Source organism: Coenobita brevimanus, chromosome 58 (genome assembly GCF_032717465.1).
Source record: "Coenobita brevimanus isolate Jiangsu-jjx chromosome 58, ASM3271746v2, whole genome shotgun sequence".
In the NCBI taxonomy this organism is placed as follows: Eukaryota; Metazoa; Arthropoda; class Malacostraca; order Decapoda; family Coenobitidae; genus Coenobita; species Coenobita brevimanus.
In genome coordinates this window covers 20,790,797-20,805,244 of record NC_137011.1, presented here as the reverse complement: position 1 = coordinate 20,805,244, position 14,448 = coordinate 20,790,797, and the positions used below count along the sequence as shown (strand labels likewise).

The 14,448-nt window shown below is 39.5% G+C and overlaps 1 protein-coding gene across 1 annotated transcript; it reads left to right on the top strand.

Annotated features, from left to right (window-relative positions):
• Nucleotides 1-3,073: 3,073 nt before the first annotated feature.
• Nucleotides 3,074-11,064, top strand: LOC145402679 (glutamate receptor ionotropic, delta-2-like). Its single transcript, XM_080274656.1, has 7 exons — nt 3,074-3,078; nt 3,568-3,726; nt 4,654-4,744; nt 5,404-5,568; nt 6,299-6,431; nt 7,235-7,452; nt 11,059-11,064. The coding sequence occupies exons 1-7, from the start codon at nt 3,074-3,076 to the stop codon at nt 11,062-11,064; spliced, it is 777 nt and encodes a 258-aa protein (XP_080130782.1).
• The last annotated feature ends 3,384 nt before the right edge of the window (nt 11,065-14,448 follow it).

Below are 14,448 nucleotides of genomic sequence, written 5' to 3'. Positions count from 1 at the left end.
ATGTTAGTGGAGAAATATTATATAAGTACAAAAATAGGTTGTAAGTTGAAACAGTAGTCATAGCGACTTCACCATGTGTGTTATTATGCGCTATTATTACGCTATATATTTACGTAAGGCCTGAAATTATCTCAAAACAGTTCTATAAAGTTGAAAAGTGTATAATGTTATTAGAAAAGTATTATGTAAGTAGAAAAAACACAATACGAGTTGAAACAACAGTCACAGCGAGTTCACTCACTACGTAAATAAGCGCTAACATTACGCTAAATGTTATCAAAAGGACTGTGAATACGTAAAAACAGTTCAATAAAATGTAAAATGGTATAATGTTATTGTAGAAGTATTATGTAAGTAAAAAAAATATGTATCATGATTTTCGAATGTTAGCGATTCATCGTGACCAAGTTGCCCGATTTTGCTCGTTTCGCACGATGGTACAATGCTTATTTCTGCTCTATTTTTGTATAAAATCCAATATACTCTTTTATCACATGTTTTTATGTTTGTAATAAATACATATCTACTTACTTTCATTGGTTTCCCAGACTTATAATACCATAGAAAACGTTAGAGGCTCAGACCGCCTATGGAGAACACGGGGCCAGGTGGGACCAAGGCATACCTGTTTAAGGTAATTATGGACCCCGGGGAACAATTTCTTTGCCACTGACCATTGTTTCTGACCAAAAGCGAAAGTTTTAGCAAAAAAAAAAAAAAAAGGGTCGAAAAATGGTCGGGATTGGGGGGTACCGGTGGTGAAAAAGTGGTCGGGACGGGGCGGGTTAATGCACTAAGCCCCGGTCTCGAAAGAGGACCCCGCTACACGTTAGGTGTTCTAGGACCTAGGAGTCGGACATTTTTCACCTAGCATTACAATTACCACTGTTAAATTAGGTAAAACATGTAGTTTCTGGTGGAGCGGGATGAAACTTGAATTAGCTCACAAGCACAGAATGCAAATAAATTGCAGATTTCATTATAATCCCGTCCACAAATACAAAAAACCGTTCTGTCTGTCTTCTCTTAATGAATACCTTTGGTTAGCACAGGTCTTTCATGTGTTATTATGTTACTGATTCCATAGCTGCTAAAGTACGTCTTATACAGGTTCCTCTTCATTAGGTCCTTTTGAATTTAGAAATACAAGACTGCCTTTCTACATTTGCCTTTATTTACTCTTACTAGCTATTGTCTGTGAATACTAGATGCCATAAGGTGATGATCAAGTACATTCTTTGCCCCATGATGAGTGACCACCTTCATTATTTATAATTTCTTGAACAAGAGAATCATTAAGTTTTCTTTTTTGAAAAGAGAACTACTGAAGAAAATAGTATGACTGATTACAGCAGGATTTTTACACAACAAAAGCATACATTACAGAATGCATATTCCTGAGTAGTCAAACCCCGTGATGAACTAAAAACAAATATTCCTTCTTACTAAAAGGCAGAAATAAATATTATTATTATTATTATTTTACATCGAAACGCCTCAGCATCTGGCTGTATTGTCTTATCATTACAGAAACAATAAATCTGTTCAATTATGCCACTGTCTTTTGGTGTTTGTTTGGAGTTTATGAGGTGTAAGGTGTGCTACCATTAGGTATAATGCTTCTAAGAGAGCTTAAAAAAATCTTAAACTGAAACGCTCAGTCGTGTGTGTGTGTGTGTGTTACCGTTCATTTAATGATTTACGGGAACTTGGCCCAGATTTGCGTCCTCTTTCTACTTGCTCCACTATGTCTTTCGTAGATATAGACATTATTACTGATCTGGATCATTTTCGTATCACTTTTTTGCCATCAGTATTATTTTCCAGTGTTATTCTTCTGTTACATCTCAGCATTGAAGCTGGGAAGATGGCAGTTTTAGGCCAGAGAAAAACAATATACTAATGCAGACATCTAAAGATATTAAGATTATTTTATGTATTTCAGAATGAATGTCTTTCTGGACCATCCTTACTTCCCTCCGGAAACCCCACCAGTGACTATGGCGCGCTGGTCGTCTAATAAAGGACTATCTAAGGAAGCACGCATTCCATATTATCCAGATAAATTTTACAAGTAGGTTCTCGTAACATAGTATTTTCTAATAAGTCATGGCTATTCTAAGTTATTATACAGTGTCTTGACTTGAACAGAGCGGCAGTTTTCGACCTATGGCAGCTTATATTCCGTATCTCTGTGGCAGAATCAGGCAAGAACGACGGCTCATTGTGGCTAGCATTAAATTCAAGCGTTAATCTGTTGCTGCAGCATGGAAATCAAGGTGGAGAGTTAGTAATTTTTCGTCTAACTAAAGTGTAAATTATAATTAACCATGCAAAATTAAATAATGTACCAGTGATCGCATCTACAAGCAATTTCCTGTTACAGAAAAAATTTCCTGTTACATAAGATGAAACCTAAAGTAAATGATCATATATATATATATATATATATATATATATATATATATATATATATAGTGTGTGGGTGACTACGAATTTTATTGCATACGCTACTGTGTAGTAGAGTTTTGTGTAGCCTACTGATACTTGTTTTGTGTATTTGCTATTGTGAATGACGTGTTTGTGGTTTACTCTGAATTGTGCTGTTATCTCCGCCAAGGAAGTTTTGCGAATGTTATGTGATCACTCGTGTCTGTCTGTTTGTCTATCTACAAAATATCTCAAAAAGTTACAACCAAATTTAGATGAAATTCTCTCGAGGGTAGCCCATTGGCGAAAGGAAAGGTTTTTAGATTTTGAGGCGGATCCGGATCCAGATGAGGATCCAGGATTTTTTTTATTGGGTTTTATTAACACTGAGAGATGGGTCAATATTGCGGATTTTATTAAATCTCTATAGAACTAATGCATAGAACTTCATTTATTTTTTGTGTCTGACAATAATAATTGTTAAAATGATGTGAATAAATACTTTCCTTTTCTCTCTGATATACTGTAGTTATTACTAAAACCATCACTGATGATCTTTGTCTGATGAAAAACTGATACTGTCATGCTTTTTGTCATGGCATAGCCTGAAAACTGTAGTCTGATTTTTAAAGTTTTGGTGACAATGGCGTTGGCGAAGCTATACGCTCTGAGTTCTTTGTATTTGTACCTGCATCTGGCTCGATTATAGTTCTTGTGTAGATTATTTCACATAGGTCAGGCATAATTAAGACGATGATACGGTTATGCATCCATTACACAGCACTTCTTCATGATCAGCATATTGCGTTATTATTACACCTCAGCAATCAAGATGGGTATAAAACATAAAACATATTAGGTCATATTAAAGTAAAAAAAACCAGGGTGTGTTATACTTTAGTTAGTTTGTTTTCATCAGAGGGAAATGGGCCTCTCACAATCTGTGTAAGACGTGGGTGCAAGAAATTCGATGAACTTTGTTTTGTGGAAGGAAGGAATCTCCCTGATTGCTATTCAAACTTATCTTCCAGTCTGACTACACTTGACCATCAACTAATGTGAAAGGGGTTGCGGATGAGTGTCCGGTGAAAAGTCGACTGTGGTGACAAAGTTTTAAGTAACTAATCTCTTGCTTAGGTTTGTCCACCGACCGAGGCTAATAGTGTCCAGAGTCGTGGTTGCCACTGAGAAAACTGAGACCGTGGACGACCCGGACCACCCTGGGGAGAAGAAAATCATCGCCTACAACGCCGAAAACGCTCTTATCGAGGCCATCGCCAAATCTATGAACTTCACGTAAGATAAATAAGCCTTGTCATTTTGATGGAGATAGTGTGTGTGTGTGTGTGTGTGTGTTTACAAGAGTTGCAAAAGAATTGGGAATATTATAAATCCTTGTTACCATTACATTTCACCTTCCAGAGTAGACTGAGTTAGATACATTATATGAAAGATATAAATAAAACAAAGAAAAGAAAAGAAAGGTTTCTATCCACTAACTGTCCAGTGAAATGGGCGATAATGTCAATTATTATTTACTTTGTTTCAAACATACATCCTAAACTATCCACGTAATGTTGCTTTAATAATATTTGTGGCAGACTTTTATCATAAACAGTTGAAATAATAATAATAATCATCATCATCATCATCATCATCAGCAGCAGCAGCAGCAGCATGTGTGCAACTCATAGAGAAGGACGAATTATCTCGATATATAAATGAAATATGTGGATGTGTAAGTCTCAGTATATAAAGTGATTTATATGATTATTTTTAACTCCATAATTTTAATTATACTTCATTTCATAGAGTCTGGCACCATCAGTGATGTCCTCAACACCTGTAGCACTGATAAAGGTCTTCAGTACTGGATATGCCTTTTTGTATTGCATTTACATACTGATTCTCAAGGTAAAACATAGAGGTTTACCTAGTGCAGAGGATTTACATCAACACTACAGGCGATGATGACATCAATGATTGTGCCAGACTCGGCGAAATGGAGTATAGTTTTCTCCACACTCGCCAGCACTGAACTGCTAGATGTTTTATTCATTCTCGTTATACCAGCTTTAAGAGGACGAGATACTTGCCAGTGGTAACTAAAATCGCTTGCAGGTGTCACAGCTCTTCACAAGGCAATGATTTGTGTGAAATATAAGAAGTATTGTACAGTACCTAGTTTACTCTCTCTCTCTCTCTCTCTTTCAACTTTTCCAGGATCAAATTTGTCGATTCAGAAGATGGGGAGTGGGGGTATCTGACCAGTGACGGGCTGTGGACAGGCATGATTGGCATGGTGTATAGAGAGGTGGGCAAGGTTTCCCGCGTTTAATATTGACTCTTACAATACTAGGTATTCAAGGAGATTTCGCATAGTAAGTAGTACTTTGAAATTAGATTAGCTTTGATATGCGGGCATTGATTAATGTGTATATATAATGACAGGCAGGGGAGGAAAATGAATGATTTTACTAAATGGAAATTGAAAATTTAAGAAATTACTTGCCTGCTAAGCCTGACTGATTCGTTTATGGAAACTGATAATTTAGGAAGTACTTGCTTGCTAAGTAGTCATTCTGTAGTCATTCACATCCCTCCATAAACTTCATGGGGCGAAAGATGGATCTTACCTTCAAGCAGTATATTAGGCACCTCTAAGGGCTATTATGATTTACATTTCATTCGATGGAATTATTTGCGCATGTGAAAGTTTCCTCTCCATTTTCTAAATCAGTCTTTAACATCGCTTCGAAGTGTATTCTGCTAAATACGTTATTGAAAAATTTATAGAATGCTTCAAGCCTCCACATTCCACACCCCAACAGAAGACAGAATTTACAGTCAAGCTGTTAGGTCAACCCTAAGTTGAATACAACCATGTGGATACGGTAAGTACTGAATAAAATAAATAGGAGGCGCCACACAGTTCAAGGATCATAACTTTTATTATATTGCCCACCTCAATAGGAAGCAGACATTGCCCTAGGACTGTTTACAATGACACCCGAGCGAGCAACAGCAGTCGACTTCACAGACCACGTGTCCATCAACTACGCCAGAATCTTAGCAGCCCGAGGAAGTCCCGAGGTCACACTGTGGGGGTTCCTGCAGCCTATGACGACGAATGTGTGGGTAAGGATTCTCTCTCTCTCTCTCTATTTCATTGAATCCGGTGACGTTCTTTTCAGTGCATTTTTGCTGCTAACAGACGATTTTATTGAACTTAGGAAAGGTCTGTTCTATACTGAAGTGATTGACTAACGTTTTACCTAACATTTCCAGTTCAAATTAGTAGGTCTACACTTTAAGCTGAGTCAAATATTCAAGATTTTGACAAGAATAAGATTAAAGAGACATTCTGGGGATCATTTGGAGAATATATATTTGGTTATAGACCGATGGCATAGGACTGAAGACCATTACGACAAAAATATGAATGTTCTGTTTTACGAAGTTTGTAAAAAACTGAGTTATCTCTGGGATAAAATATAATCGGTTTCTGAAACAAAACTCGATACAAAGGATATATGATAGCCAACACAAGATAACAAGTTCTTGGTTTGCACTGCCTAATGTTTTTGCTTTTAAAACTTGTTATTTAGTCAAACAACCTAATCTAAGTAGTCGACAACAATATCTCTGCCGCCTCTCCCAATTCGTCTGACAAATCAGCGGCAGGCAACACATAATTTCACCTGGATAGATAATTGTCATCAGTATCCTTTGCTTTGTACTTACCAGGTAAATTTTCAAAGCCCGTGGAGAGAAAAGCTGGAGAAGCGACCGAACTTTTGTTGTTGAGAGTACCTGAACAAATATAAATTCAACAAACAAACTATATTATATCATAAATCCAATACAGATTGGCATCCTGGCTGCGCTGGTTGTATACATGTTGGTGATGGTGATGCCCTCTTGCATCCCCGATAAGACTCTCACTCGCTCCAGACTGATGAGGAGCTCTTTCCACTGTGTTCGTGTATTGCTGCAGCAAGGTAGGGTAAAACACACTCAGCATACTTCAGATATGACTGATTCATAAGGTACAGTCTTCCAACGCACTTTAACGAATTCTTTTTAATCATAAGTAAGTTGCAGTTGTTTCCGAGTATGATCCTAGTCTGATGGTCAAGCGGACCCTTTGACAGCAGGCAAGCAACTGCCCCTGCAGCGCCACCCTGTGCGGTAAATCGATGCTTCCATGTGGTAGGCAACGCCTTGCCACAGCAAGTCGTGAGGAAGAATATAAAGGTTTGATTCCCGGATGGGTGACACATTAGCTTATCTCTACCCAGTGAACAATGACATCATTAAAGCTTCCACATCACCCCATTATTGGGCTGTATGGCTACCACCCACCGTCGTAAATGTTTTCCTGACTTACAGAAAATCACTAAGCTTTTTACTCAGTGTAGAGCCACCTGACGTGGAAGGAATCCTAATGGAAAAAGACAGGAGGGATGGAAGAAATAAGAAGAGAGGAGGATAGACACAGAAAATGAATTATAACAAAGAAGGAAGAACCAGGTAGCACTATATCAAGTGAGACTATGATGGTCGCCACCTTCTACCACAATTTATAAGTAAGGAGCATAAGCTATTCTTAATTTTTGGTAGTCAAGTGCTCAGAGGACTGTATTCAGGGGGACACCCTTGCTTTGTGCATAAAGTTTAAAATACTAGAAGTGACTGTGGGTTACTCGTTCAGTGTACTATAGAGAAATATCTTTGAAACTATGCACTATAATTTTTTTCTGCCCCAACCTTGGACCAAATTTACATAATCTCTCTGTGTTAGACATGGATGAAGGTTCGAGCTGGTGGTGGTGGGAGCGTGTGGTGCTGGGGGTGTGGATGCTGATGATGCTGGTGCTGACGCGGAGCTACTCTGGCAACCTTATGGCTCTCCTTTCAGTGAGGCTGATTCCTGAACCTTTCCAGGCGCTCGAAGACCTGCTCGAACACCCGGTTCAGATCATTATTATCAAGGGAACCGCCCAAGAACAGGCCTTTAGAGTGAGTTCTGGTATTTTGTGTTCATGACTCTCTCTCTCTCTCTCTCTCTCTCTTTGTATTATCACTGTTTTTTTTTTTTTTTCAATGTGTGTAGAAGACAAGATAACTTATTAAAGATAACATATTCAGATAAGTCCAGTAAAATTTTCGAAAGGCTTTACATTTTAATTTTGAGAAGAAAACGAATGATTTAAATCTGATGTTTGGGGGAGGTAATGTGAAAAAGATGGATGGGAATTTTAGTGACCTGCATATAAAAATATGCTCTTAGGAATACAAACATTCTCCAGTTCGTCAGAATTAAGTGAAAATTTTATTCATTTTGTAGCTTATTTCTCACAGTTCAGTGGCAGAATAAGACAATATTAAGATTCTACATCCGATCCATAGCATTTAATATCTGTTGCATAATATATTAGTGTTTATCTCTTGTTACAACTCTGAATTAACCCCTCCATGGCTGTGGGTCTGGAATTTTACGTGCACCCCAGGCCGACGCAGGGGCCACTTTCTGAAATTACGAAAATTTATTTCTTCTTCTTGCCATATTGAAGAGAAAGTTCAGACGCACCTAACAGTGCAAATCCCAGCTTCCTAGACCCATTCTGTGGTTTGCAATGGAGTGCAAAAGTTGCAGAAATATCGGCAACTGAAATCCACGACTGAGATGTGCTGCCACACTGCAACATTGCACGTGTTATCATTTTCTTTTACCCCCTAAAACAATGTGAATGGTGCTGAAATGTTGCACATATATTAGATATGATATCGAAGGATTTCAGTACATATTATGTTAGGATTGGCTCGAAAAAATTTATTATGAATTTTTTCCACCTTTCTGATATGAAATATGTTTATGGTAGTGTCGAGTTATTTTTTACGTTATCGTTGTGCCCATGCTTGGAAAAGGGAGTGAAAGGGTTGAATTTTCAGTCCTAAATGAGAAAATTGCCCGTCCCTCAAGGCTAGGCTCTCCCACGGGAAATGAAAGTGGAGGGTCAGATCCTATTAACAATAGTGAAGCTGGGTCGAAACTTGCCGCTCCCACACCACCTGCATGGCTAAAAATAGAATCGTAATGCAGTTTCAAAACTACGAATTAGTCTAATTATTACGAATACAGAGACAAAGCAGAAATAAATACGTTTACAGACGGGGGGAAACATTTTTTCCGTAATAACACGTTCACATTTCTTTTTTATTTTACCTTGTTATATTCGCAATATATGTTGCTGTCTGTCATGAGTGTGGGAAAGTATGATATTTTCTGCCTGGGTAAGAAAAAAGGGTACAGCTGGATGTTTCCCAACACTTTACACGGTCAGAATTGCGAGACGACCTGCCATTAGCACCTCGCATGAGCTGATTAGCAGGAAGGGAAGAAACTTCTTTGCACCCACGAAAGCATCAAGTGAACACAGAAAACTATCCTGTTATGCTTGTAAAAGGCAAAGAATATGTAAAAATCATTCAAAACAGTGCAACAAACCTATGCAAATAGGTAAAGGTACTAAACCAAAATTAATTTTTCTTTTATTTTCATGTCTTTTTTCTTTGCACCCATGAAAGCATCACGTGAACACAGAAAACTATCCTGTTATGCTTGTAAAAGGGAAAGAATGTGTAAAAATAATTCAAAACAGTGCAACAAACCTATGCAAATAGGTAAAGGTACTAAACAAAAATTTATTTTTCTTTTATTTTCATGTCTTTTTTGTTTATACCTGTGTTTATTTATAATCGTAGACAGGGTGGTTGTGTGTTTTACAATGGAGGAAAAGATTATATTTTCTGTCTGGGTCGATATAATGGGTGTAACTACGTGTGTTTAGACATGACCACCAGCGAAGAAAATCGTACATCCACTCGTCACAGTAGCAGGTGATAAACTGACGGATTAGGTGTGACCGTGTGAGAGCGTGAAGTGAATGTCAGTCTCATATCCCAGATGTTCGTTCACTTCCCGAAAGTTTTCACAGTTTTCTACAAGTCGCACTGCATCAAATGATCCAAACCAGTACAACAAACCTGAGCAAACAGGTAAAGATATCAAGACAAAAATGTATTTTTCACTTATCATGTCTTTTTCGTTTGTGCCTGTATTAATTCATAATTGTAAACAGGTGATTGTATGTGTTTTACAAGAGAGGGCAAAGATGATACACTCTGCCTGGGTCGAGATAATGGGTGTAGTTGTGCTTGTTTAGGCATGGCCAGGAGCGAAAAATTTGAAAATCCACTCATCACAGCAGCAGAATCTGAACTGCTTGATGAGGTGTATGGGAGTGTAGTGTAGGTTAGTCTGAAGACGTTCAGAATGTTCGTTTACTTCCCCAAAATTTTTGCAGTTTATAGGTCGCGCTCAAACGACGCCTGTGGCCATTTACCGGCTGAACGTCATTCGATGCCAGTGGCCATTGAGGTGTTAAAGATGGAGAATAAGCAAATATAAGACACAATGAAGAAAGCCTAAGCGAACTATCCGCTTATCTGGGTCGAAAATCCGACAATCTTTAAATTTTCTACTCTGTGTGTAGAAGCGTGCCCAAAGTATCATAGAATATCACCCGAGGCTAAATATCCCCATCCAACACCTCTAAGTTGGTGAAAATCGATCTTTATTACATGTTACCACATATGCCAGCTGGTGTCAGCGTGTCGTGGGTAGCGAGGATGATGCCTGTCATCGTCTGTATAATGACTGTCATCGTCTGTATAATGAAAGAATCATATAAAATTGTGTTTTTTCTTAGAATATATAACTAAAAGAGAAGTAAGAAGGCACTCACTGGCATCTGATGTGTTGGTGGAAGGGAGGACTGGAAAGGCTACCACACACTATACACATACCATCCCTCAGTGCCTGTCAAGACTAGGCAGGGGAGGTATGCTGTGCGCCCCTCACGTGATCTCTCTCTTATCCTCCATCTCAGGCACTTTATTTCTTGCATTCAAGATGCCCAGAAGAAAGCCATGGATAAAGAAAAAAGCAGAGGTTCGAAGGAGAGAGAATATTATGAACAATCCAAGGAAATAGAGTGTGGCAACACAAGTCTCTGACCGCACCCATCTCTCCTGCACGTCACCTGCCTCGCCTATCTCACCACGACCGTTAACCTTACACTCTGCCTTGCCACAACCTTCACCTTCACGGTCTACCTCACAGAGTACAACCCCACAACAACATTCAGCATCACAGTCAAGCTTATCAGATCAGTCCACCTCCCTGTCTACCTGACCACCACCTTCACCTTCCCAGTCTACCTCACAGTCTTCTGCCTCAGAGGTGCTCTCCACATCTACTTTGGCTATACGGAGGGAACTGTTCAAGAATACTTTTCAACCTACTGAGAGAGACCAGAGTGAGTGTTTTATTGCATATAAAACATCACCACAAGACGCACTGAACACTGGCTGTGTGCAGGGGCTGTTACAACGATTTGTCTGTAGAAGTGAGCACTTCGTCAATCATTTATTGCTCTTGCTGCAACGTTTCCTGTAAATTGACAGACGAACCAATACAACTACCTACAAGGCAAGGACGTCAATGTGAACTAAACATCAAAGGAGTTTATGAGTCCCTGAACAGCAATATTGGTCTTGCAGGACTGAATCGGCTATCAACTTCTCTAGGATTTCAACCATTTTCCTCCAGCAAGTTCTCCAGATTAGCAAACAACCTATGATCTAATGAAGCTGCATTACAGATAGATGATGGAGAAGGGGTACGAGGGCATCAAGAGTTACTACAGGAAGTTTGATATCCTTTGCGACCCTATTACTGGCATGCTAGACATAACCGTTTCCTATGATGGTATGTGGTTGAAGCTGGGACACACTTCACACATAGGAGCAGGATTCATCATAGAAGTTAACACTGATGTTATCATCGACTGTGAAGTGCTCTCCAATTTTTCCCGAGTTTGTGAGAGCACTGACAAGACCGCCATGACTCTTGAGTGGAAGAAGGAGTACAAGAAGTGTCACAAAAACTTTGAGGGAAATTCAGCAGCCATTGAGAAGGAAGCAGCCTGTTGAATATGGCAGCAAAGTACTGCTAAGGAACTAAGATACACTACCTTCATGGGTGTCGGAGACTCCAGCACTTACCTGGGAATCAAGGAACTCAAGCGATATGATGTGCCAGTGGTCAAGGAGGAGTGTGTAAACCATGTCTGCAAAAGGCTCGGGACTCGTCTTAAGAAACTGAGGAAGGAGATATCTACTATAGAAGTAAACAAGAGTGGCAAGAACTACAGGAAAAGTCTATGAGGAGGGGCAGGGATGTTGACTGACAATGTAATCAACAACCTTACTCGTTACTATGGTCTGGCTCTATGAGGAAAACCTGAACATCCCTATGTGACCATTCAGGTGATGAGGAATATCATCATGACACCATATTTTCATGCCATCTCTACAGACAAGCAGCCCATGCACACACTTCGCCCAGCAAGACGAGACTCCTGGTGCTTCTTTCAAAGGGCAAAGTTCAACCCAGGCCAATCTTGCAGGACACACAGTGAGAAACCTGGATATTTGAGTAACATCCCCAGCAATCTTCGGCACCACATTAGACAAGCGTACAACGATCTCACAGCAGAAGAACTTCTTTGGAGATGCCTGAAGCGGAGGACCCAAAACAACGAATCTCTGCATTCCAGGTTGTGGATGAAAGTCTCCAAACACAAATTTGCAGGACTTCACAGAGTGAACTTTATGTGTCAACTCGTTATACTGGATCACAACTTTGATTTTCAAGATTCCTGCATTCTCACCCACCTTGGATTTGGTGCTACAGAGAGCAAGTCTCTGCAACTTAAAAAAATAGAAAAAGATTCAGAATGCATAAGACAACACACCCCAGCTAAGTGTCAGAAGGTGTCGACTTCATGTAACTACTGCCCAGGTGCCTTCTAGTGTCTGATCCTGGTGACAATGAGTGGGAGTGGTGACCCATAATTCCCTTTGAATATATTACTGGCACAACTCTGAGCTCAGTATTTCATAAGACATATTGAATTTGGAGGGTTTACCAGTAAGAGGGTACCAGGTGCCCGAATTACAACCATTAGACTCAAATAATGAAAAAAAAAAAATCGCTTCCATAACTTTGAATGCGTTATTCTCAAAACAACTTTTTTAACTTTGGATCCCTACTCCTCCAAACCTTTTGGACCTATAATAATCATTTAGGTCTCGTTTGGAAGGACATGAAATGTAGATTACTGTAATAGGTAATAATACTCCCAACTATTATAGTTTCAATGTTATGGACTTATAAGTACAAAAAAAAATCAAAATGGGGTAGTGCAGGTCAAGGATGTATAGCGGGCCATAACGTCAAAACCTGAAAAGTTAGAAAAAATCTGACCTATTACAAAAATCTACATTTCATGCCGTTTCAAACAAGACCTAAATGATTATTATAGACCCAGTACTTTTGGAGGATGAATGGATGAGAAATAGGGGCGTGGAAGAAGTTGAGAGGCGGAAGAGAGAGTTATATGCAGAAAGAAAGAGAGAGGTGAAAAGATTAGTAAGAGAGAGTAAGAAGAAAGTGGATGAGGAATTTGGAAGGAATCTGAGTGTAAAGTGGAGGGACTGTAAGAAAATGTTCTGGAAAGAGGTGAAGAGAGTAAGACAGGGTGGAAGTGACGTTAGGAGGGGAGTGAAAGATAAAAATGGTAGATTACTAGTGGAGAAGGGAGAAAAAGTGAGCAGATGGAGACAACACTTTAAGGAATTGTTGAACATACAGGATGGAAGTAATGTGAATATAAGTGGCTGGGGAATGGCTGGGAGAAGGAGGGAGGTGAGAAGACAGGAGGAAATCAGTAGGATAGTTGTGGAAGCAATGAAGAAAGTTAAATTGGGGGAAGCCCCAGGAATTGATGGAGTGTGTGGTGAAATGGTGAAGCATGGGGGAGAGATAGTAGTAGAATGGATGTGGAAGATGTGCAGATTGGCCTGGGAGGAAGGTAGAGTCCCGGAGGATTGGAAGTCAGGTATAATTATTCCCTGGTACAAAGGAAAAGGGGAAAAAAGAAGTGTGTGTTAATCATAGGGGCATTTGTCTTCTTAGTATAATAGGAAAAGTTTATGGTAGGATACTTATTGACAGAGTTAGGGAAAGAACAGAGGAATTAGTTGGAGAAGAACAGGGAAGCTTTAGAAAGGGAAGAGGTTGTGTAGATCAGATATTCATTCTTAGATCTTTAGTGGAAAAGTTTCTAGAGAAGGGAAAGAAGTTGTATGTGGCTTTCATGGATTTGGAGAAAGCATATGACAGGGTGGATAGACAAGGATTGTGGAAAGTATTAAGAATATATGGAGTAGATGGGAAGTTGTTGAATGCTGTGAAGAGTATGTATGATGGCGCGAAGGCTCCAGTGCACGTGGATGGTGAACTAAGTGAATTTTTCTCTTTGAAAGTTGGGTTGAAACAGGGATGTGTCATGTCTCCATGGTTGTTTAATCTTTACATGAATGGGGTAATAAAAGAGGTACAAGGTAGAGTAGTGGATGCTAGAGTGGCCCTGGTGAGAGAGGATAGTGTTTGGGAACTCCCTGTACTGTTGTTTGCAGATGATACTGTGTTGTTGAGTGAAGACGAAGGGGAGTTGCAAGGCTTGGTGGGTGAGTTTGGGAGAGTGTGTAAGAAACGGAATGCAAAGGTGAACTTAGGGAAGAGTAAAGTGATGGTCTTTGAGAGAGGTGAAGTCAGTGAATGTACAACGAGGTTGGATGGTGAGGAATTGGAAAATGTGAGTACGTTTAAGTACTTGGGTAGTGTGATGAGTAATGATGGAGGTTTGGAGGGTGAAGTGCTTGAAAGGGTACAGCAGGGAAGAAAGGTTGCTGGTTCTTTGAAAGCAGTGATAAAAAACAGGGAAGTGAGCATGGAAGTGAAAAAGTTACTACATGACAGTATTGTGATACCATCTCTAACGTATGGAAGTGAAGCTTGGACGTTGTTGGAAGGACACAAGTCAA